The sequence below is a fragment of the Physella acuta genome, unplaced genomic scaffold, assembly GCF_028476545.2.
Source record: "Physella acuta isolate Inbredline_101_S28 unplaced genomic scaffold, ASM2847654v3 ptg000187l, whole genome shotgun sequence".
Classification (NCBI taxonomy): domain Eukaryota; kingdom Metazoa; phylum Mollusca; class Gastropoda; family Physidae; genus Physella; species Physella acuta.
In genome coordinates, this window is record NW_026731706.1 from 540,516 (window position 1) to 564,878 (window position 24,363).

At 37.3% G+C, this 24,363-nt stretch overlaps 1 protein-coding gene across 1 annotated transcript; it reads left to right on the forward strand.

Annotated features, from left to right (window-relative positions):
- The first annotated feature begins 22,964 nt into the window (after nt 1-22,964).
- Nucleotides 22,965-23,558, forward strand: LOC131936804 (baculoviral IAP repeat-containing protein 3-like). Its single transcript, XM_059293883.1, has 2 exons — nt 22,965-23,310; nt 23,551-23,558. Exons 1-2 carry the CDS (start codon nt 22,965-22,967, stop codon nt 23,556-23,558), a joined length of 354 nt encoding a protein of 117 aa, XP_059149866.1.
- Nucleotides 23,559-24,363: the final 805 nt, after the last annotated feature.

Consider the following 24,363-nt stretch of genomic DNA (forward strand, 5'->3'; position numbering starts at 1 on the left):
ACACGCACATATCGCACATAAACACGCCATCATTACATACATTCTCGCAAGTATCACTTATACTTATACACTCAAATCACTTACATTCTATAGTGTTGTTAATAATAGAACAAGAGACAAAATATACAACACACAAAAGCTGGTCAGTGTGTCATAGTCGGATCGTACACACTCCTGACGGGTAGAGCAACTGTCACGGAGTAAATGAACGTTGGTCTAGAATAAAACTATAAGGTTATCAGTTATTTCATGCTGTTCGTTCAGGCAAGTTTAGCCAGCTTACACCTACCACTCTCTATGGTGAATGACATAAAAATTATAAGGAAAATAATGTACTGTGTCTATTGGAAGTGCCCCCCCCCCCCCCATCCCGGAGAAAAATGTATGATATATAAATCCTGCTCAGTTATGTCATGACTCAATTTGATTTTTTTTTTAAATAAAGAGATTGTGTTATAGTTTCTCTTGGATGATGGGATTTCTATTTGGTATATTTCCCAATAGTTTCAGTGGCGAAATGTGTAACGTTCCGAGTGTGTGTGTGGGGTTGTGAGGGTAAAGGGGCGTGGTGTTAATGGAAAGGGGTTGATAGAAAAGGTCAAGTAGAGTTTACCTGTTTCAGTGAACTCAGCATATGAAGGGATAGTGTGGTCAGCACTATGCCCAGACGCTTTTACTTTCTACATGAGTTGGGTACCCATCGTAGCTGGGTGGACTCAAGGACGTCTTACAGATTCAAGCCCAGGATCTGAACTGGAGACTTTCGGATAACGATTAGTACACTCTACCATCTGACAATACATTCCTACAAGTAAGAAATTTACTCAATGGGAAAATTATTTTTCTTTATATGAAAGTTAGATTTTTTTGTTTGTGAAAGTAACAGTTCTTTGTGTTATATCCGATAGATGACTTTTTAATTACAAGTAATCTGAAAATGTTTCGGAATCAATTTAATAACAAAATATGGAAGTCAGTTTCTTTAAAATAAAAACTATAACAAGCTTTCTTCTTCTTTTTCGTTCTTACTTTTTAATGTTGGAAGGGATTCTCTCCTTTGTTATGCGCCATATAGGCCGTTGACTCTGATTTCAGCCTTCTTTTCTTTTTGGATTTGCTTACATAGCCTTTATCCAACCAAGAACAAACTACAAGATAGCAGTTGTTTGATTTTGAGTTGTCTCACCTAAAAGAGTGGCTGTCCACAGCTATCGAGCCTCATCTGCCCAGGGTTCGAACTCGAGACAATAATTTGTTTTATTTTTATTTTATCATTTACTTATTGATTCGATCAGTTGGATACAAGGGCGTCACCAGGTCGGGTGTAACCCGGTGCGGTAACAGAGGGCGTCAACCTGCTCCCCTCCAACCATTTTGTATTTCATGTTTGGTGTCGCCCCCCCCCTACTATTTCGTTATCTAAGTGGACATATAGCAAACATACGTATACTTGTGGACATATGTTGCATACATTTTAATACGGTACATACAAACAGTCATAAACGGATGGATACATCAATAATAACTGATGGATACATTAATCATCCACTGATGGATACATCGATCATCCACTGATGGATACATCGATCATCCACTGATGGATACATCAATCAGACACTGATGGATACATCAATCATCCACTGTTGGATACATCAATCATCCACTGATGGATACATCAATCATTAAATGTTGGATACATCAATCATCCACTGATGGATACATCAATCATTAACTGATGGATACATCAATCATTAACTGATGGATACATCAATCATTAACTGATGGATACATCAATCATTAACTGATGGATACATCAATCATCCACTGATGGATACATCAATCAGACACTGATGGATACATCAATCATTAAATGATGGATACATCAATCATCCACTGATGGATACATCAATAATAACTGATGGATACATCAATCAGACACTGATGGATACATCAATCATTAACTGATGGATACATCAATCATTAAATGTTGGATACATCAATCATCCACTGATGGATACATCAATAATAACTGATGGATACATCAATCAGACACTGATGGATACATCAATAATAACTGATGGATACATCAATCAGACACTGATGGATACATAAATCCTCCACAGTTGTATACATCAATCATTAAATGATGGATACATCAATCATCCACTGATGGATATATCAATCATTAACTGATGGACACATCAATCATCCACTGATGGATATATCAATCATCCACTGATGGATACATCAATCATTAACTGATGGATACATCAATCATCCACTGATGGATATATCAATCAGACACTGATGTATACATCAATCATTAACTGATGGATACATCAATCATTAACTGATGGATACATCAATCATTAACTGATGGATACATCAATCATTAACTGATGGATACATCAATCATTAACTGATGGATACATCAATCATCCACTGATGGATACATCAATCATCCATTGATGGATACATCAATCAGACACTAAAACAATTCAAGCTTACCGAAAAATAATAAATAAGAATAAAGAAGTTGTTGCTGTTTTTATTTATTTTCCAACACGTTTCACGATTATAAAAATTTATTGAAATAACGATAGAAGAATATGCGATAGCTTCTGAGATTGAGTGACAGAAGAAAAATGTTCAAAATTGATTTCTTAGCTTGTAAGTGTGTATATCAGTTTAACCAGTAGCCAAACAATCAAACAACATGAATGATGACGGCCTCTAGACATCAGTATATCACCGTACGCTGTCTACCTATGCAGACCACTGGATATTTCATTTCACTTATTTCTCAAACATTGACTGGATGCAGAGTTTCTTCCAGGCATCACCTCCCCCGAAGAAAGTCTACCGCCCCCCCCCCCCTAACGAAATGGAATTTATATAGAAAATATACACAGTTAACAGTGTCCGCCCCCCCACCCCCCGCCCGAAAATTTCAAGTGCCCCCCCCCCCCCCCCCTGGAGAAAAAAGTCTGGAAGAAACACTGACTGGAAGTTTAAGGAGTATTTAAAAAATTGTTTTCTGGGCCGCATTAGAAAAATAAAGCGCAGAAAAAAATATGACGACGTGATTGAGCGAGAAAAACAAGAACGCGATTGCATAATCAGGGGCGTCGGGCCAGGAGCAGGTGTCGATGGAGAAATATTCCACATAACATATCAATAGGTAGGGGAGGTTAAGAAAAAACAGAACCAAGACGATAGACATCAATTTTGTCAAGATTTTTTCTGATTGGCTTAGACGCGTTCTGTTGGTCGCGTTACATCCGGCATCTATAAATAGATTCTTGTTTCTTTTCGCATATAAGCAGATCTTCACCACCATGGCTTGTGTTAAAATGATGATACAAGTACACGGAACTATGAACAGTACGAAAAGTGGTGCTAGAAAGTTGATGTATCCCATGGATCTCGGCGAACAGAAGGAAGTAAACATAATCGTCATGACAACCAAAACAATAACATTGACCGACCATTAAAGCATGTAGTCTAGTCAATAGGATATAATAATGGACTTTTTAAACGGAAACCATACCGCTAAAAAGTGTCAAAACAAATCAAACAATCAGCCAGTAGGCCAGCAATGGAAATAGGTAGACAACGAGGTGTTTCAGTGTGTAATATTCGTACATGTAATAAAAATAATAATAAAAAGACTTGAAGAGTTGCCCGCCCAAAGCCAGACCATCACAGACTGCCAGTAGCATCACAAATAAAGTTCCTGGGCTCTTGTCCCCCAGACTCCACAGTGTGAGAACTGTTACCATGTTTGGTGTGAGGTCAGTAGCACACGAAGACATGACCAACTTGTTTACACAGTTTTCTTCCTCGCTGAAATTAGATTTAAAAAATAAATAAATTAGTTAATAACAGCGTGCTAGAAATTTATTAATGTACTACCTCACAGGCCGATTATGTTACATGTAGGCCTATCAACATTAATCATAACTGGCAAACCTTTAAAAAGTTTACTGTGGTTATAGGACAAATGCTTCTAAACTAGTCTAGATAGTCACAGTTTATAAGAGAGATTTTTACCAAAAAAGAAAGTATTTGTTGGGAATTAACATAGACAAATGCACATTCACCATGATAGTGCACGTCTATGGTCTAAAACTATCTGATATCCACACTAGTCTAGCTAATCACAGTTTACAAGAGAAATTGTTACAAAAATAAAAAGTATTGACTGGGATTGGACAAAGACACCACCACAGTGGACGTCCATAGTAAAGTCTAAAGCAGGAGTGGGCAATAGTTTTGGCTCGAGGGACTCTTTGTGGGAGCGGAATTTAGCGGAGGGACGCACCGTTTAAATGATTATGTTTTGTTTCGTGGTGTCGTTTCAGATTGTACTCCTTAAATACGGCAATCGGTTTTATGACACAACCAACACACTGCTTTCTTGCCTGGATTACCAAAAACATATTTGTGTGTCCATTCTTCATTAAACACACGGGATCTATCACCATTTTACGCTTTTTCGAAGGGTTCATGGCTTCATTTAATTTGGAAATTTAAAAATTATACTGTTGCTTAGGAAAAACTGAAATAAAACTGACAAACTGGAAAAGTACGTATTTTCACTGCCTGCGCATGCGCATTGACATGGAAAAAAAAATACCAGACGAAATTTCGGTCGCGGACATGAAGCAAATTTCAGATCAAGGCGGGATTTTCTGAAAGTCTGGCGGGCCGCAAAAGGCCCGCGGGCCTCACTTTGCCCACCCCTAGTCTAAAGCTATCTGATATCTTTGGCTGCTTTTACTATCGTATTGTCTGATACATAGTAGTTGAGACTTGAACTATTTTGGTTGAAATCACAATGCATCCTTCCAATGAACAACCTTGTAACATTGTTTTGGTAATCCATGATCCAATCGACACCACAATGGCAAGTGTGTTGACACTGTAGGAATACAAACTTCCTCTGCTCATCTAGACAGCGATATGACGGACGTCAGTCTGGTACCTCTAGCAGGTGGTGATGCCAACACCAAATAGATGATAATGTCAGGTCCAGTTCATCAAATGTCGTCATAACCATCATACACATAAACAATGGTTCTAAACTTGGTTGAACTAAAATACTTCTTTAGTTAACATATTTGAGCTATATTGAGCAAATGTACTTTACGGTTGGACTTTTATTTTTTTTATTTTGCGAAAACATTTTAAACGGAAAAAAAATAATCAGCTATAAGTTGTTGCATTATTAATAAAACAGGTGTGAGAATTCTTAAATTTTCCCATATATGTAACATTAAGCAGTGGTACTTCCAGTGGAATCTCGTTCTAGGCGTTGTACGAAGTTTTTGAAAAAAAAAACTGCTTGTTTTTCGAGAAAACATACAGAGTTGTCAGAATGTGCTACATGAGAACATACTATAAAATGATTAAATTTTGTAGGTTTTTGAAAAATCGGGAATGAAGTTCCCTTCCGACTTTTGGAAATCGCTTAATATTGAGAGAAATCTACGTACTGAAGATAATACTTTATTTGAAAATTTGTCTACCTTACTGAAACGGTACTCAAGTTATCGGTATTTGTGAAAGCATAAATAGTGTAAAGTATCACATAAGTATATTGAAAGTCAATAAAAAAAATTAAAAGTTATCAAGATATAAGATTTTAAGTTATATCCTAATCGAAACAGTACTCAAATTATCATGTTCCCTCGGAAATAGAGTAAGTACCGTTTCCGGTTAAGGGAAATCGTGCTAACAATCCGAGTAAAATTTCACGAGTAAAAATTGACGACAAAAAAAGCACGACAAAGGAATTCAGTTAAATAAATTTGTGTCAACGTTTTAATTTTTAATAATAAGTTTTTATATAACTTGCACTAAAATATGAAAATAATGGACTTTTTTAAAAGCAAATAATAATACACCACTATTTAAATAACTAAAGAGAAAAGTGAAGATAAAAAGCACTAGAAATCAAGTATTATACAGGCTTGTAGAAATAACGAGCAAAAATTGTTTAAAGTACTTGATAAGACAGTTTGGGAATCACTAGCCATCCATGTTTTTATTTCTCACACTGCAGTCAACGATTTTTGGTTTTGTTTGCCTGATTTTATCCTCTGATATTGGGCGTGTCTTTGCATGACTTTTCCCTGTCATCAAATATTAATTATGACAGTGTAATTGCTTGCACTGATGAATTTTTGCCTCATTGAAATCAATGTAGGGGCCTATAGCAATATGGCTTAAACATAGGCTTGATAGTTATACAATGGTTACATTTGTTTGATTTAGTTCATAAGATTCAGCAGTATCTACACAATTGTTGTACTCAACTATATCTAAACAATTGTTGTACTCAAATATATCTACACAATTGTTGTACACAATTATATCTAAACAATTGTTGTCCTGTATTTACAAAATTGTTGTACTCATCTATATCTACAGAATTTATGCACTCAGCTGCATGTACACAATTGTTGTACTCAACTAATCTACAAAATTGTTGTACTTAACTATATCTACACAATTGTTGTACTATATTTACACAATTGTTGTACTCAACTATATCCACACAATTGTTGTACTCAACTATATCTACACAATTGTTGTACTCAGCTGTATCAACACAATTGTTGTACTCAGCTATATCTACACAATTGTTGTACTCAGCTATATCTACACAATTGTTGTACTCAGCTGTATCTACACAATTGTTGTACTCAGCTATATCTACACAATTGTTGTAATTAGCTGTATGTACACAATTGTTGTAATTAGCTGTAGGTACACAATTGCTGTACTACAGAGATGTGATCTCACGACGAGAGAGACCATGGCTATACAGTCGGAGTGTGTGGCAGGTGATTAGCAGTGTGTTTAAATGTGTTTAAATCATGGAATAACCGTTTAAACACCACACACCACACTGTTAAAATTATATATTTTTTCTATATAAATTCCTTATCATTCCTAAGGGGGGTTGGCGGTAGACTCTCCTCAGTTCAATAGCACGGCTCTTGTGAATGGTATTTTCAAAATTTAATATAGATCTACTGAAACATTAAAGAATTAACCAATTAAACCTGAGCTTGCATTTCGTTTTAACTGGAGTGGTGTAAGGAAAACAACATAATTAAAATAGTTACGTCCGAGTTGTCTTTCTTTATTTCCCAATATAATTTGTTGAACAAATAGGCCTATTGAAACATGGACAGATTTTTAAAAATTAATAGAGAACTTTCAGGAAGTAAAGATAATGTCTATTGCAGTGTGGATAATCTGCCGAATGTAGTTGGTGATGTGGATGTTCTTCATGCATGCTAAAGCTGACGCGCCTGTTTCGATTTAGTCAACGGATGTAGTAGCCCCCGGTGTCCATACATAATATATCAACGGAATCTTTCAGTGTTAAAGAGACGTAATTCCTCTACAATCAAATAAGAAGAAATACGTTCTATTCCTAAAAGTTTTTGATTAAAAATCTATTTCTTATAATTACCCGTGACATTATAGATTATCGTGATGCATTCGATTAACATTAGGCACTGAATACATTTTCTCCTCTGTATCTTGTCCTTTTATTATAAGGGCTGAGACAAAGAAATACACTTTTTTTTACATAATTTGTAATCTGTTTTCATTAAACTTTCTCAAAAGGGCCCTTTTTTAAAAAGCGTGTTACATACAGCAAAGCCTATGTTGATCACCAGAGTATTATGGTGAACGCATTTCTATTTTATTTATCGTTTTTTTAATGTGTACTTTATTATTACACATATGTGTGCAAGTGTATTTAATAACAAGTATTATATATATATATATATATATATATATATATAATGATGTAAACTGTACCAGTAGTGTTTATCCACTGTCAATGAGCATGCGAGAATGGACAAAGAATCTCAGGCCAATTAAAAGGGTCCATGAAAAACATTGTTTATTAAACAGTGCAGTAACACTCAGACATCAGTGGCGTAGCGAGGTCGGGTGTAACCCTGTGCGGCACTTAATGGTGTCACCCCCCAGAGGCGTAGCGCGACCCACAAACTTTCAATTTTCAACTTGCACCCCCCCTCAAACTTTCTATTTGCACCCCCCACCCCCCTCAAATTTTTGATAAGCCCCTCTTAAAAGACTATTTAACACTCGAATTAATCGCTTAATTAAGTGGAATTATCATTTTTCTCTCTATATGTCACCCCCCCCCTAAATGGTGTCACCCGGTGCGGTCCGCACCCCCCTCCCCCCACGCTACGCCAGACACATATTAGACGGTGCACTTACACACAGACACATCTGAAGTAGTGCAGTCACACACAGACACGTGATGACACTATGATTTATTTTGTTTTATTTATATGATACAGAAAATCAGGTCCTTTTCTTTATAGCAAACAATTTCAAACAATAAGAAGGCTATATCTGAATACAACCGTTAGCTAAATAAAATGATAAGAGAGAGAGGGAGAGAAATAGACAGACACAAAGACGGACGTATGGACGGACGGACGGACAGACACACAGACAGACAGACAGTTAGATAAACATTACATATCCATGTTAAGCTTTACACTTATTTTCGTTTTTTTTTCTGTGTTCGTGTTTACGTGGTGAATCATCTTACGACATTTAGAGAAGAGAAACTGTTGCAAATAGTGCTTGTTATCTACCCCCAATGCAAATCAGCTTTGTTATCTCCCTTTTTTCATCATATGTTATTTTAATCTAAATTATTTTTAACTGCTTTTTTTTTTAAATCAACAAATCATATACAAATCATTTAAAACTAAAGTAATTTAGGATATCATATAATTAATATACATTTTATACATATTCATTATATATTAAACTTATCTTGCTTTCTCAAATTTATTTGCTTAGAATATTTCGTTTAAATGAAAATATTTTTTCATTCAATTTACAGTTTTGGCATGCTTTACGTTTTTCAACTGGTTTATTCAATAAGGTCGTGAGACAATGAACAGCGATACGTATTTAATTCGTAATTTTATATTCCATTTTCAATCCAAGCTCATACTTTTTATGTTTTATTTTTTTGCTTTGCTTTGTTTTTTTTTTTTTTTTTTTTTTTTTTTTTTTTTTTTTTTTTTTTGCAGCCTGTAGTACGAGCATCAGGAGCTTTTTATTCAAATTCCTCATTAGCTGTCATTTACACAATGATCTAAGCTCCGCTGCGAACAAAGCTTCAGTAGACAAATCACATTTCGTCAAACTTCAGCTATGGTCAAACCTCAGTTTGGACAAGATTAGCTGCGATCAAAGCCCCCTGGGGTTAAACCTTAGCTGTGGTCAATGCCCCTCCGTGGTCAAAGCTTAGCTACGTGCAAACCGTCTATGGTCAAATGCACAATGGTCAAACCACCACTTACCGTATAATTAGATTCATATTTCAAATCTTTAGTTTTTAGCATCACTTGTAAAAAAAAAGAACTTTGACCGGTATAGTGTGAGACGGAGCGATTGAATAAAGAACAGCAGACACATGTAAGCAGTCTAAAGGGAATAGTCGTAGGCAGATAGCAAAATAAAGCACAACCGTCTTTCACAATGGGGACTTACATAAAATATAACAATATAAAAACAAAAAGGTTTTTAATCATGAGCTGTTTTTTTAAATTTTATTTTAGTTAGTAAGGAATGGCATTTCTTATGTATCGACAACAGAGAAAAACGATTGAGAGATATATTTCAAAAAAAAATCGAAACAATTTTTTTTTAGAAAAACGTTTAGTTCTGAAACTGCTTATTGTGAAAATAAAAATCAAGTTGGAAATGATTGAAATTTGTTGGCTGTTAAAGATTGTCAACGTGTTTTGTTGTTCGTTAATGAATGTCAATGTAATTTTTTGGGGGATAGAGAAAGATTAACTGTAGTCGAGAACTATAATATTCCTGTACGTGTTGTTATTGCTCATGTTTACCTTGTAAGTTATCGCAGGAAAATTAAGGAAGGGAAAGAATCTGAAGCAGTAAAAAGTATTGTGCTAGTTATCCCCCCTTCGGAAAGTGGCTATAGTAAAGAGCTTTCTTCTCTTCCTAAAACAGTTGATGCGACGGAGTATTTTAATAAACTGATCCCTGAATCGTTTCAGAAAAACAAAGTACAGGAAAAAATTGACGACATGATTTAGGGAGAAACACATAAACGCGATAATATCAAGCCACGCATGCAGGGGGTTGAAAATACTGCGTTTGGGACCGAACACAGCCAAAGCATACAGCATATACGGCAAGCCAAGAATAAACAGAACCACGACGATAGTCAACATCAACCGCGTCAACATTTTTTCTGATTGTCTTAGACGTGTTCTGTTGGCACCGTGACATCCGGCGTCTATAAATAGATTCTTGTTTCTTTTCTCATAAATGCAGATCTTCACCACCGTGGCTAGTGTTAAAGAGAAAATAAAAGTAAACGGAACTGCGAACAATGCAAGTAATAATGCCAGAAAATTTGTATAGTTTCCAAATTTTGTCAAACAAATTACATTGACAGAAGTCGTCATGACAACCAAAACAATAGCACTGACTGACCCTGCAAGAATATATCCGCGTCGATAGGATAAAATAATGGACTTTCTAAACGGAAACCATACCGCTAAAAAACGATCAAAACAAATCAAAACCATCATCCAGTAGGCCAGCAATGGAAATAGATAGACAGCCAGGTGTTTCAGTGTGCAATATTCGTACATGTAATCTAAATAATAATAAAAAGACTTGAAGAGTTGCCCGCCCAAAGCCAGACCATCACAGACTGCCAGTAGCATCACAAACAAAGTTCCTGGGCTCTTGTCCCCCAGACTCCACAGTGTGAGAACTGTTACGATGTTTGCAGGGATTCCAATGGCGCAGGCAGAGATGGCGAATCTGATAACCATGCTGTCAAGGTAACTGTAACTGGGAAAATAGCTGAAAGTAGAAAAACAAATAAAACATATTACAAACCTTTTTAATAACTTTATTTTAATTAAATGCACTGAAAATAAAGCTTATTTGCATTTTTTAATAAAAAGCTGTGTTTTCTCATGAGATCGCAACTGATTTTTTTCAGTGCATTTTAAAGCTTATTTTTGAGAGGTTTTTAAATTAGTTTTTATTTTTTAACCATTCGGTAATTCGTTTTAAATGAAGTTGACAACACATAGGCGACGACAAAACATATTTGCTGTAAAACCCAATCACTAGCTTGCAGTCCTTAAAAGACAATTATCTTCTCCTTGTTAATTCGAGCGAAAAATCAACCGTCGGTGACAAACAATTCACTGATGTCGGTTAGCTGATCGAGTTGAATTTTAAATTAGTAACCTAATGTCTAATTAGATTTAAATAGAAGATAGTATTGCGTTGTCACCGGAGACGAATTTATCTGGTAAGTTTCTGCATTAGAAGTGGGTCAAAATTAAGTTACATGATGACCACATCCCACAAACAAAACAAAACTCACATTGTGCATTAAGTAAAAGCTTATAAAAAGAATTATATCACATTAAATTAACTACACAGTTTGATATTAGTGGTAATAAAACACGGTTGGTAAAATATGTAAAACTTGTATCTTGTGAGTTAGTGGCCTGTGCTGTCCACACAAAGTAGTTGAAAATTGGTTTAGAGCAGAGAACGTATACGACATATAGAGAGGTTTTGTTAGACATAGACACATGTACACCATTGTAAACCATGAACTTCAACGTCAGTTGTCAAGTCAAACACTATCTGATAGCATATGTTACTATTACTCACTTGCAGTAGTCTTTACTTGAATTATACGTGTAGTAAACACAATACATAGTATCATTGTACTTCAGCGTAAAGTTCTTCTCATAGTCCATGATCAAAGTTTCAGCTATGTGATAATTTAAATCTGGCCTTAGAACTAGACACAATCTTTGCTCATCTAGACAGCGATATGACGGGCGTCGGTCTGGTACCTCTAGTTGGTGGTGATGCCAACACCAAATAGACGATAATGTCAGGTCCAGTTCATCAAATGTCGTCACAACCGTCATACACACAAACAATGGTTCTAAACTTTGTTGAACTAAAATACTTCTATAGTTAACATGTTTTCCATTGTATTTTGCAAAAATATGATATATGAAAAGATTAGAAACTACAATGTGTTCGCTTATATAAAACAGCTGATTTAACTTGTTACATTACAACATTTTGACTTTCAATATCAAGTAATATTATCTTATTCCTTTTATTTTTACTTTCTCGTATATACGAAGTATAGAGAAAGTATTGTAATCGTGCAAAAAAATCTCTTGAAATTTTAACAATTTTCACCGTATTACACCTCAGTCCTTCATCACATCCGAAGTATAGAGGACTTATTTTAATCGGGCAAAAATTATCAATCCAGATTTATCAAAATTAAGAGGTTTTATGCGTAATCCATTCTGAAAAACTTGACTTTGCAATTCTGTCCGTATGTCTGTGTGTGTGTCTGTCTGTCTGTAAACACGATTACTTGAGTACCGTTACAGCTAGGTTGATGAAATTTCATATATAAGTATTTTATCAAAATCGTAGATCCGTATCAACTTTTGAGCGATTTCGGATAACCGGAAGTGGTACTTTTTCTACTTTGAATTTTTCAAAAGCCTATAACTTGAGTACTATTTAAGATAGATAAATGAAATTTCACATGTGAGTAAAAGATCTAATTTTCTACCTTCTGTTAAATTTTGAGGAATTTCCGTTGACCGGAAGTAGTAATTTACGCTACTTTCGATTTCTCAAAAAACTAATGTAAATTTTTAAAGTACTAATAATATTGCGCACTATTATGCACTTTTTTATTTGGCGTTCACTTGGTGTGCAATTTTTTTGTGTACGATATTTTATTCTATTTTTAAAACTTTAAGTATTTAAAATGGATTAAAAATCATGCCTATAGCCCGAGTTCCCATCCCCTGTTGTTTTATATAAGAATATTCGAGAAAGTTTAGAGTTTAGGGGAGATCACTCCCGGTTTATTTTAAGTTTACATAATGTATTGAAAACGCCTATGGAAGCCATATTTATATAACTAGTTCTTTAAAAATATAATAAGCATAATGTTTTACATTTAAGTAATTATAAAATTAAAAAAAAAACATTTTGTTTAATTTATAAACTTTTAAGTACGGAATGTAAAGATCAGAAGTAGTATAATTTATTTTGTTAATTTTTTTCAGAAACACAAAATACATTTTCAATATAAATATACACAAAAAATACTTTATGCATTCGGGGAGAAAGCTTTGAGAACCACTGACCAACAATACACTCATTCCAATGTCACACTGATATAATCCAGGGTTTTTTTTAACGTTTTTATGAATTTGTCCGGTGTTGTTGGGTGTGTCTCAGCATAACTTTTCCCCGTCATCAAACATTTAAACGTGATAGTAGAGTTGCTTGCATTGATAAATATCAGCCCCATTTAAATCAATACAGCAGTACGACTGATGTGACTATTAGAGCTTGTTTATTGGCTTGAAGGGGATCATTAATTCTATACATAAAGTCGATACAAAATTGAATTACAGACATGTGACTTACAAGACTGTATTATCACAGACTTAGGATCACTTGTCTGGGAGAAATGTACGTAAACATGGTCGTAGTGAGTGTTATTTCAAAATGATCTTAGCTCTGCTGCGGACAATGCAGTTAGTCAAAACTTACCGGTGGTCAAAACTTAGCTGTGGTCAAAACTTACCGGTGGTCAAAACTTAGCTGTGGTCAAAATTATTAGCTGTGGTCAAAACTTACCTGTGTTCAAAGCTCCGCTATGGTCAAAACTTATCTGTGGTCAAAGCTTATCTGCGTGCAAACCGTCTATGGTCAAATGCACTATGGCCAAACCTCCACTTACCGTATAATTAGATTAATATTTAAAATCTTTAGTTTTTAGCATCACTTGTAAAAAAAAAAAAAACTTTGACCAGTGTAGTGTGAGACGGAGCGATTGAACAAAGAACAGCAGACACATGTAAGCAGTCTAAAGGGAATAGTGGTAGGCAGATAGCAAAATAAAGCACAACCGTCTTTCACAATGTGGACGTACATAAAATACAAATATAAAAACAAAAACGTTTTAAATCATGTGTTCTTTTTTTTATTTTAGTTGGGTAAAGAAAAGCATTTCTAATTTATCGACAACAAACAAAAAACGATTAGAAGGCCTATTTTGAAAAACAAAATCGAGACAATAATTTTTGAGAAAATTTCTTTAGGTCTTAGACTGTTTATTGTTACGATGAAAATCAAGTTGGAATATCTTGATTGAAATTTGTTGGCTGTTTAAGATTGTCAACTTGCTTGGTTGGTCGATAATCAATGTCAATGTAATTTGTTGGGGGATAGAGAAAGATTAACAGTAGTCGAGAACTAAAATATTCTTGTACGTGTTATTATTGTTCATGTTTACCTTGTAAGTTATCGCAGGAAAATTAGGGAAGGGAATCAATCTGAAGCAGTAAAAAGTATTGTGCTAGTTATCCCCCTTTCTGAAAGTGCCTATAATAAACAGCTTTCTTCCCTTCCTAAAACAGTTGATGCGACGGAGTATTTTAATAAACTGATCCCTGAATCGTTTCAGAAAAACAAAGTACAGAAAAAAATTGACAACATGATTTAGGGAGAAACACATAAACGCAATAGGATCGAGCCACTTAAGTAATGGGTTGAGGATGCTGAGTATGGAACAGAACACAACCAAAGTATACAGTATATACGGCAAGCCAAGAATAAACAGAACCACGACGATAGACAACATCAACCGAGTCAACATTTTTTCTGATTGTCTTAGACGTGTTCTGTTGGCACCGTGAAATCCGGCGTCTATAAAAAGATTCTTGTTTCTTTTCTCATAGATGCAGATCTTCACCACCGTGGCTAGTGTTAAAGTGAAAATAAAAGTAAACGGAACTACGAATAATGCGAAAAGTAATGCCAGAAAATTTGTATAGTTTCCAAATTTTGTCAAACAAATTACATTGACTGAAGTCGTCAGCACAACCAAAACAATAGCACTGACGGACAATGCAAGAATATATCCGCGTCGATAGGATAAAATAATGGACTTTTTAAACGGAAACCATACCGCTAAAAAACGATCAAAACAAATCAAAACCATCATCCAGTAGGCCAGCAATGGAAATAGGTAGACAGCCAGGTGTTTGACTGTGCAATAGTCGTACATGTAATAAAAATAATAATAAAAAGACTTGAAGAGTTGCCCGCCCAAAGCCAGACCATCACAGACTGCCAGTAGCATCACAAACAAAGTTCCTGGGCTCTTCTCCCCCAGACTCCACAGTGTGAGAACTGTTACCATGTTTGCAGGGATTCCAATGGCGCAGGCAGAGATGGCGAATCTAACAACCAGGCTGTCAAGGTAACTGAAACTGGGTAAATAGCTGAAAGTAGAAAGAGAAATCCGATTGTACGAGTTTTATCAGATTTACTTCACAGTGTAATAATTTTAGTAGTAGCAAAACACAACTGGTTAAAAAAAATATATTCTTAAATAACACTACGGGTTGGCAACTTGGGATATAGATTTGATTTTTTAATCAATTTTAAAAAGGCCTACTTAAACTTTTTAAAATAAAATAGCTCGTAGAAAAAAAAAACAATTGCGCACCAAGTGAACGGCAAACAATATGTGTATAATATTATGGAATATTAGTATTTTAAAAATTCAACTGCGTTTTTTGATAAATTGAAAATAGCATAAAAGTTCTACTTCTGGTACACGGAAATTTCTCAAAATTTGTCAGGAGACAGAGAATTAGATCTTTTACTTATATGTGAAAACAGTTCTCAAGTTATAGGATTTTGGAAAATTTAAAGTAGAATAAGTCCCACTTCCGGGTACCGGAAATAGCTCAAAGTTGATACAGAACTATAAATTTGATCTTATACTTATATATGAAATTTCACCAAACTAGCTGTAACGGTTCTCAAGTTATTGTGTTCACAGACATACATACATACAGTCATACACACACACACGAACAGAATTGCAAAGCCCAGTTTTTCCGACTCGATTACGAGTTAAACGCCGAAATTTTGATAAATCTGGATTTGGAATTTTTGCCCGATTAAAATAAGTACCCTATACTCCGTATATGATGAAGTCCTGAGGTGCAAAACGATGAAAGCTGTCAAAATTTCATGTGATTTTTGTGCACGATTACAATACTTCCTCTGTACTCTGTATACGAGAAAGTAAAAACATGATCTCGTCAGTGGAATAAGTTGCTCTCTAACTTGGCTTAACGTATATGACATACAGAGAGTATTGGTTAGTATTTGAATAGACACATGTACATCACCGTAAACCCCAGGCGCGCATGTTTACAGTAATTTCAAACACTCCGATCTCCTCGGCTGCTTTTACTTACATCTGTCTTGGCCTGCAGAAGTCGAGACTTGAATTATATTTGAAGAAAACACAAAATATTGTATCATTGCTGTGCACCGTAAAGTTTCGCACTAAGTCCATGATCAAAGCTGAGCTCTATGACGATTCAACTCAGGCTTTAGAACTAGACACAATCTCTGCTCATTTAGACAGCGATATGACGGACGTCAGTCAGGTACATCTAGCAGGTGGTGATGTAAATAGCTGATAATGTCAGGTCCAGATCAAATGTCATAAAAGTGGACAAATGATTGACCAGGGAGTCTCTATTTATTTGACCTAGAATGTGATTTTTTTTTTGCAAATAGCTGTTTGAAAACTGAAGAACTTCCAAATAAACAATGAGACAGTAATACGTGTTTTTGTTGTTTTAGAATAAAACAAAATAACGATTACAAATGAAAATAAAAAACCAAACAAAATACGTTTATGTACTCAGTAAGAATATTTGGGAACCGCTGGCTATGATTTCCCTCTCTAATCAAGGATGATTGGCTTTAATGTTTGTATGAACGTGTCCTCTCATATTCTTTGTACTTCTATATGACTTTTTCATCTAATCATATATTAACAAAAAATATTAATATGATAGTATGATTGCAAGCCTGGCCACGTTTTAGCCTTGTTAAAAAACTAAATACAGCGATAATACTTACGTAAGACTATTAGAGCTTGTTTTATTGCTCGAAGTGAAGCAATGGTTGTCTCAGTTCATGCAGAGTTTTTGTATCACAGGCATGTGATCTACTGGTACCACAGGCATAATGTGATCTACAGAAGTAGTATATTAGGTCACTTTTGATTATTATTTGGGTGGTGGAGCCGCAGGAGCCGGCGGGACAATGAGATATAGCAAAATACTCGGAGGGGATGCGCAGCCTGGTACAATGACATATAGTAAAATACTCCACCACCTGGTGGAGGGTGGTGGAGCAGGGTGGTGGTGGTGGTGGTGGGGGAGAGGGGGAGGGGTGGTGGAGAAGAGGGGGAGTAATGGTGGGGGTAGGGGAGAGGGGGGTGGGGGAGAGGGGGAGGGGTGGTGGAGAAGAGGGGGAGTAATGGTGAATACTCCCAGCCTGGGGCAGACGGAGGGGGAGGGAGGGGGGAGGGGGAGAGGGGGAGAGGGGGAGGGGTGGTGGAGAAGAGGGGGAGTAATGGTGAATACTCCCCAGCCTGGGACAACGAGATATAGTAAAATACTCTCAGCCTGGGGCAGACGGAGGGGGAGGGAGGGGGAGGGGGAGTGGTGATGGGGGTGGGGGTGGAGAAGAGTGGGGTGGTGGGGGTGGTGGGGGAGTAATGGTGAGGGTGGAGGGGAGCGCTAGCGTGTACTTTGTGAATAACATCCATTAACCAACCGTGTAACTCCTGTTACATATCGATCCGCGATCCTTTGTTCTTGTCAACCAACGACCGGAGATTTATGGGTTTTATATTGATCGCACCCACTGACCATCACAGCATGATGTCCCACCTAATTAAATTTTGTTATGCATCACCGAGTTTCCCCCGCTCGGTTTGATAGGTCATGGTAATTAACGACGTACATTAAGTGTCTCTCCACGAAGCCAGCGTTAAGTGTGGGAACACCTGTTACCACGTTAATCGATTTTACCGATCGCTTTGTTAGCTCCGCGAAGTACGTAGGTCATTATGCAACAGCTGGTCCCGCGCTTTCCACTAACAGGTATACGGACAGTGTCATAGGATTTTGTTTTTCACCGAGGCAATGTTTTGTTGTTGGTTGGTGTAGAGTTTATACGAGGGTCGGTGAAGTTTTCACCGAGGTTGGTTTTGAACTCGGACCATGCATGTTTGGGAGTTGCTAGGTGTGGAGTTTATACTAGGGTGGTATGGTTTTGGTTTCACCATGGCTTGGTTCAAAGTTGTTACATGTATGCTTTGGAGTTGGTAGGTTTCAAACTAGCCTCGGTGAAGTTTTCACCGAGGCAGGTTACAAAGTTGATACAGGCATGTTTTGGAAGTGTTAGGGCCCGAATCCATACTAGAGTGGGAAGGATTTTGTTTTCACCGAGTGATGTTGGTACACGATGTTTTGGAAGGGGTTGGTGTAGAGTCTATACTACGGTCGGTGAAGTTTTCACCGAGGCAGGGTTCGAAGCTAGACCATGTATGTTTAGGAATTGTTAGGGGTAGAGTTTACACTAGAGTCGAGGGAGTTTTATTAACACCGAGGCATGTTGGTACATACATGTTCTTGGAATTGTTGGCAGCCGAGTTCATATTAGGGTCGGTGAAGTTTTCACCTAGGTAGGTTTCAAAGTTGTTACATGTAGGGCCTATGTTTTGGAGTTGGATGAGGGCCGTGTTCATACTAAGGTCGGTGAAGTTTTCACCGAGGCATGTTTCAAACTCTGTCCATCCATGTCTTGGAGTTGTTGCGGATAGAATTTATACTAGGGTCGGTGAAGTTTTCCCGATGTAATATTGTTTTTGTCTTTACCAGTTCGTTTTGTGATGGTGTGTGTGTGTGTGTGTGTGTGTGTGTGTGTGTATGTGAGAGCTTTTTGGTTTGAGTGAAAAAAGTTTGGTTTGCGGTGTATAACTGACACCGATGTTTTGACTGCGTAGGATTTCAAAGTTGGATGGGAAAGTTGTCACACCTTTTAATCAGCTATTACAATTAATCACAAAAGAGCATTTAAATGTATATAAAAGTTTTATTTACTTAAAACAACTCCTGTGTGTGTGTGTGTGTGTGTGTGTGTGTGTGTGTGTGTGTGTGTGTGTGTGTGAATGTGCAGCCCGTACAAAAGGACAGTCTGGATAATAGCGTCGATGTTCTTCTTCTACCACATCACCCGTTTCCCAACCCCTCAACGTATTCAAACAGAAAATACACTTGACAAGGTCACCAGGTCCAATGAAGATAAAACCATTTTTAGCCAAACTGATAGGGTCGACCGGGTAGACGTCGGACCAACACCCCGAAAATGTTTGCAACCTTTCCTCCTCATCATGGAACCTGATGTCACTGTCCCTGTCAGAAGCTGGGTTGGGTGGTGGTGGTGTCTCATCAAGGGGTTCAATAAAGGTTCCACCTATAGGTCGCTGTACAAACACTCTCTCATAACCTAGATTCATCTCCCCTTGATTAGTCTCATGAAAGGTACTGATCATCTGTACAGGATACAATCTCACTTCCTCGGGTCCAATATCAAGACCCGTTTCCGTTTGATCCGACATTCCCGTGCTCTCACTGGAATCCCATCCACAGCACTGAAGACAAAAACATTCACCGGACATGGTATAGGGTTCTTATACGGCGGTGTTTATAGTATTCCCTGAATACCACGCCTGGGTGGGCTATCGATCAATGCCGTAAAGAGCGGTTTCCAACTCGGATCCAGTATTTTAAATGGTTGATTTTGATTTCAGTCATACCTCTTATACAGGATACCGAGTTACATAACTTTCAGGGACAAGTAACAAAACAATAACTCACGTCAAAAATTTAAAAAAGACCGTTTATATCATAAGTTTTTATTGAATAAAAACAACCCCATCAGCATACCGTCATGGTTCTGTCTTATTTATATATTTACATTAAAGTCTCGTTAAAGTCATGGTTGGTAAACTAAAGGTTCTTATATGTCTAGGGGAGATGTTGTCACATTGTCTGCGTCTACTCGTCTTTTAATGTAAAAGTAAGAAAGTGAGTTTCTGTGTTGGGTGTAAGTATATATCCCCGTGTTGTATGCTCTGAACCCTGTGTTTGTCCCACCACTTGGTTCCTTTGTTGTGAGGACCTGCATGAAAGATTCTTTGCCTAATGTGTTGTGATTTTTAGATAATCCCTTGGTTGATGTTTTATTATAGTCGCCAAAACAGTGGTACGTCTTACTACATAAAGATACCATCCCATCCCCATCATATTCTAATTTAAACAACCCCGGTATTCTTTTTTCATAAATTTTCCTAGCCCTACACCCCAGACAATGACTATCTACCGTGCCTTTGCCGCTTATAAATTGTGGTCTATGTGAGTCGCATACTTCTGAGGGGAACCATTTGTCGTAAATGTCAAAAAACTCGTGTTCTAGTCCCGGTCTTACGGCTTTTAACAAGTCATCGGTACTTAAGGCTAAGTATAAACTGTCCGTGTCCATCTCACATAGCTGAAAGTCGGTTCTATCTATATATTTGTCTATAAAGTCATAATAAAATTCTAACATTCTAAGTTTCGCGTACTGATAAACGAAAAAGCCTATCTGAAGAGGGAGATCCCAAACTATCTTCTTTTTTAACGTTTCTACTTCGTAAACATCGTCGGTAAGTTTTGTCATTTTTTTAAATCGTGGATTATTAATACAATCCCCTATATCCCTAGCCCTACAGTAGGTCATGTCCGCATGTCGTGTTTTATCCGTCAAAGTTTTACCGTATGCCGCGTTTCCTAACAATTTCATTGTTTCACTAGTTATTGCGTATTTGTCGTCTATGTCCCCCTTTCTTCGCGCGTCTGAAACTGTATCCCCAAATGTCTTAAAACATGCAACCGGATTATATTCAACTACTTGATAAATTTTAGTGACTACCAACCCATGATTTAAATACCACTTTAAAAGGGGGGTTGCTAATAAAATTTTCTCCCCTGTAAAGCTACCGATTAAAGTCCGTCTACCGCTAGTTAATAAGTTGTTATCGATCGCGTATTGTCTCATAAAAGGTCCGATGTCGTCGCGCGTAACAAAAAGACAAACGAAATTACGAAGTACCTTACCGAGACTGTTGACGTTAAAGTCGTAGAAATGTGGGAATGTGAGTGGGGGAACCAGAAAAAAATGAACCCAACTATTAAAGACTATTTAAACTCTATTGACAAATCGCAAAAGACACCGACACCGACATATGGTAAGAAATGGCCCCTGACTGAAAAACAGATCATCGATTCTGTTTTAGACGACTCGTGTTTTGGACTGATAGAATGCGACATAAAAGTACCGGATAGTTTAAGAGAACATTTTAGTGAGATGACACCAATTTTTAAAAATACGGACGTTACGCGCGACGACATCGGACCTTTTATGAGACAATACGCGATCGATAACAACTTATTAACTAGCGGTAGACGGACTTTAATCGGTAGCTTTACAGGGGAGAAAATTTTATTAGCAACCCCCCTTTTAAAGTGGTATTTAAATCATGGGTTGGTAGTCACTAAAATTTATCAAGTAGTTGAATATAATCCGGTTGCATGTTTTAAGACATTTGGGGATACAGTTTCAGACGCGCGAAGAAAGGGGGACATAGACGACAAATACGCAATAACTAGTGAAACAATGAAATTGTTAGGAAACGCGGCATACGGTAAAACTTTGACGGATAAAACACGACATGCGGACATGACCTACTGTAGGGCTAGGGATATAGGGGATTGTATTAATAATCCACGATTTAAAAAAATGACAAAACTTACCGACGATGTTTACGAAGTAGAAACGTTAAAAAAGAAGATAGTTTGGGATCTCCCTCTTCAGATAGGCTTTTTCGTTTATCAGTACGCGAAACTTAGAATGTTAGAATTTTATTATGACTTTATAGACAAATATATAGATAGAACCGACTTTCAGCTATGTGAGATGGACACGGACAGTTTATACTTAGCCTTAAGTACCGATGACTTGTTAAAAGCCGTAAGACCGGGACTAGAACACGAGTTTTTTGACATTTACGACAAATGGTTCCCCTCAGAAGTATGCGACTCACATAGACCACAATTTATAAGCGGCAAAGGCACGGTAGATAGTCATTGTCTGGGGTGTAGGGCTAGGAAAATTTATGAAAAAAGAATACCGGGGTTGTTTAAATTAGAATATGATGGGGATGGGATGGTATCTTTATGTAGTAAGACGTACCACTGTTTTGGCGACTATAATAAAACATCAACCAAGGGATTATCTAAAAATCACAACACATTAGGCAAAGAATCTTTCATGCAGGTCCTCACAACAAAGGAACCAAGTGGTGGGACAAACACAGGGTTCAGAGCATACAACACGGGGATATATACTTACACCCAACACAGAAACTCACTTTCTTACTTTTACATTAAAAGACGAGTAGACGCAGACAATGTGACAACATCTCCCCTAGACATATAAGAACCTTTAGTTTACCAACCATGACTTTAACGAGACTTTAATGTAAATATATAAATAAGACAGAACCATGACGGTATGCTGATGGGGTTGTTTTTATTCAATAAAAACTTATGATATAAACGGTCTTTTTTAAATTTTTGACGTGAGTTATTGTTTTGTTACTTGTCCCTGAAAGTTATGTAACTCGGTATCCTGTATAAGAGGTATGACTGAAATCAAAATCAACCATTTAAAATACTGGATCCGAGTTGGAAACCGCTCTTTACGGCATTGATCGATAGCCCACCCAGGCGTGGTATTCAGGGAATACTATAAACACCGCCGTATAAGAACCCTATACCATGTCCGGTGAATGTTTTTGTCTTCAGTGCTGTGGATGGGATTCCAGTGAGAGCACGGGAATGTCGGATCAAACGGAAACGGGTCTTGATATTGGACCCGAGGAAGTGAGATTGTATCCTGTACAGATGATCAGTACCTTTCATGAGACTAATCAAGGGGAGATGAATCTAGGTTATGAGAGAGTGTTTGTACAGCGACCTATAGGTGGAACCTTTATTGAACCCCTTGATGAGACACCACCACCACCCAACCCAGCTTCTGACAGGGACAGTGACATCAGGTTCCATGATGAGGAGGAAAGGTTGCAAACATTTTCGGGGTGTTGGTCCGACGTCTACCCGGTCGACCCTATCAGTTTGGCTAAAAATGGTTTTATCTTCATTGGACCTGGTGACCTTGTCAAGTGTATTTTCTGTTTGAATACGTTGAGGGGTTGGGAAACGGGTGATGTGGTAGAAGAAGAACATCGACGCTATTATCCAGACTGTCCTTTTGTACGGGCTGCACATTCACACACACACACACACACACACACACACACACACACACACACACACACACACACACACACACACACAGGAGTTGTTTTAAGTAAATAAAACTTTTATATACATTTAAATGCTCTTTTGTGATTAATTGTAATAGCTGATTAAAAGGTGTGACAACTTTCCCATCCAACTTTGAAATCCTACGCAGTCAAAACATCGGTGTCAGTTATACACCGCAAACCAAACTTTTTTCACTCAAACCAAAAAGCTCTCACATACACACACACACACACACACACACACACACACACACACACACACACACACACACATCACAAAACGAACTGGTAAAGACAAAAACAATATTACATCGGGAAAACTTCACCGACCCTAGTATAAATTCTATCCGCAACAACTCCAAGACATGGATGGACAGAGTTTGAAACATGCCTCGGTGAAAACTTCACCGACCTTAGTATGAACACGGCCCTCATCCAACTCCAAAACATAGGCCCTACATGTAACAACTTTGAAACCTACCTAGGTGAAAACTTCACCGACCCTAATATGAACTCGGCTGCCAACAATTCCAAGAACATGTATGTACCAACATGCCTCGGTGTTAATAAAACTCCCTCGACTCTAGTGTATACTCTACCCCTAACAATTCCTAAACATACATGGTCTAGTTTCGAACCCTGCCTCGGTGAAAACTTCACCGACCGTAGTATAGACTCTACACCAACCCCTTCCAAAACATCGTGTACCAACATCACTCGGTGAAAACAAAATCCTTCCCACTCTAGTATGGATTCGGGCCCTAACACTTCCAAAACATGCCTGTATCAACTTTGTAACCTGCCTCGGTGAAAACTTCACCGAGGCTAGTTTGAAACCTACCAACTCCAAAGCATACATGTAACAACTTTGAACCAAGCCATGGTGAAACCAAAACCATACCACCCTAGTA

Excerpts from the sequence above, each read along its gene's own strand:
- LOC131936804 (XM_059293883.1), top strand. The coding sequence starts at position 22,965 with ATGTCGGATCAAACGGAAACGGGTCTTGATATTGGACCCGAGGAAGTG.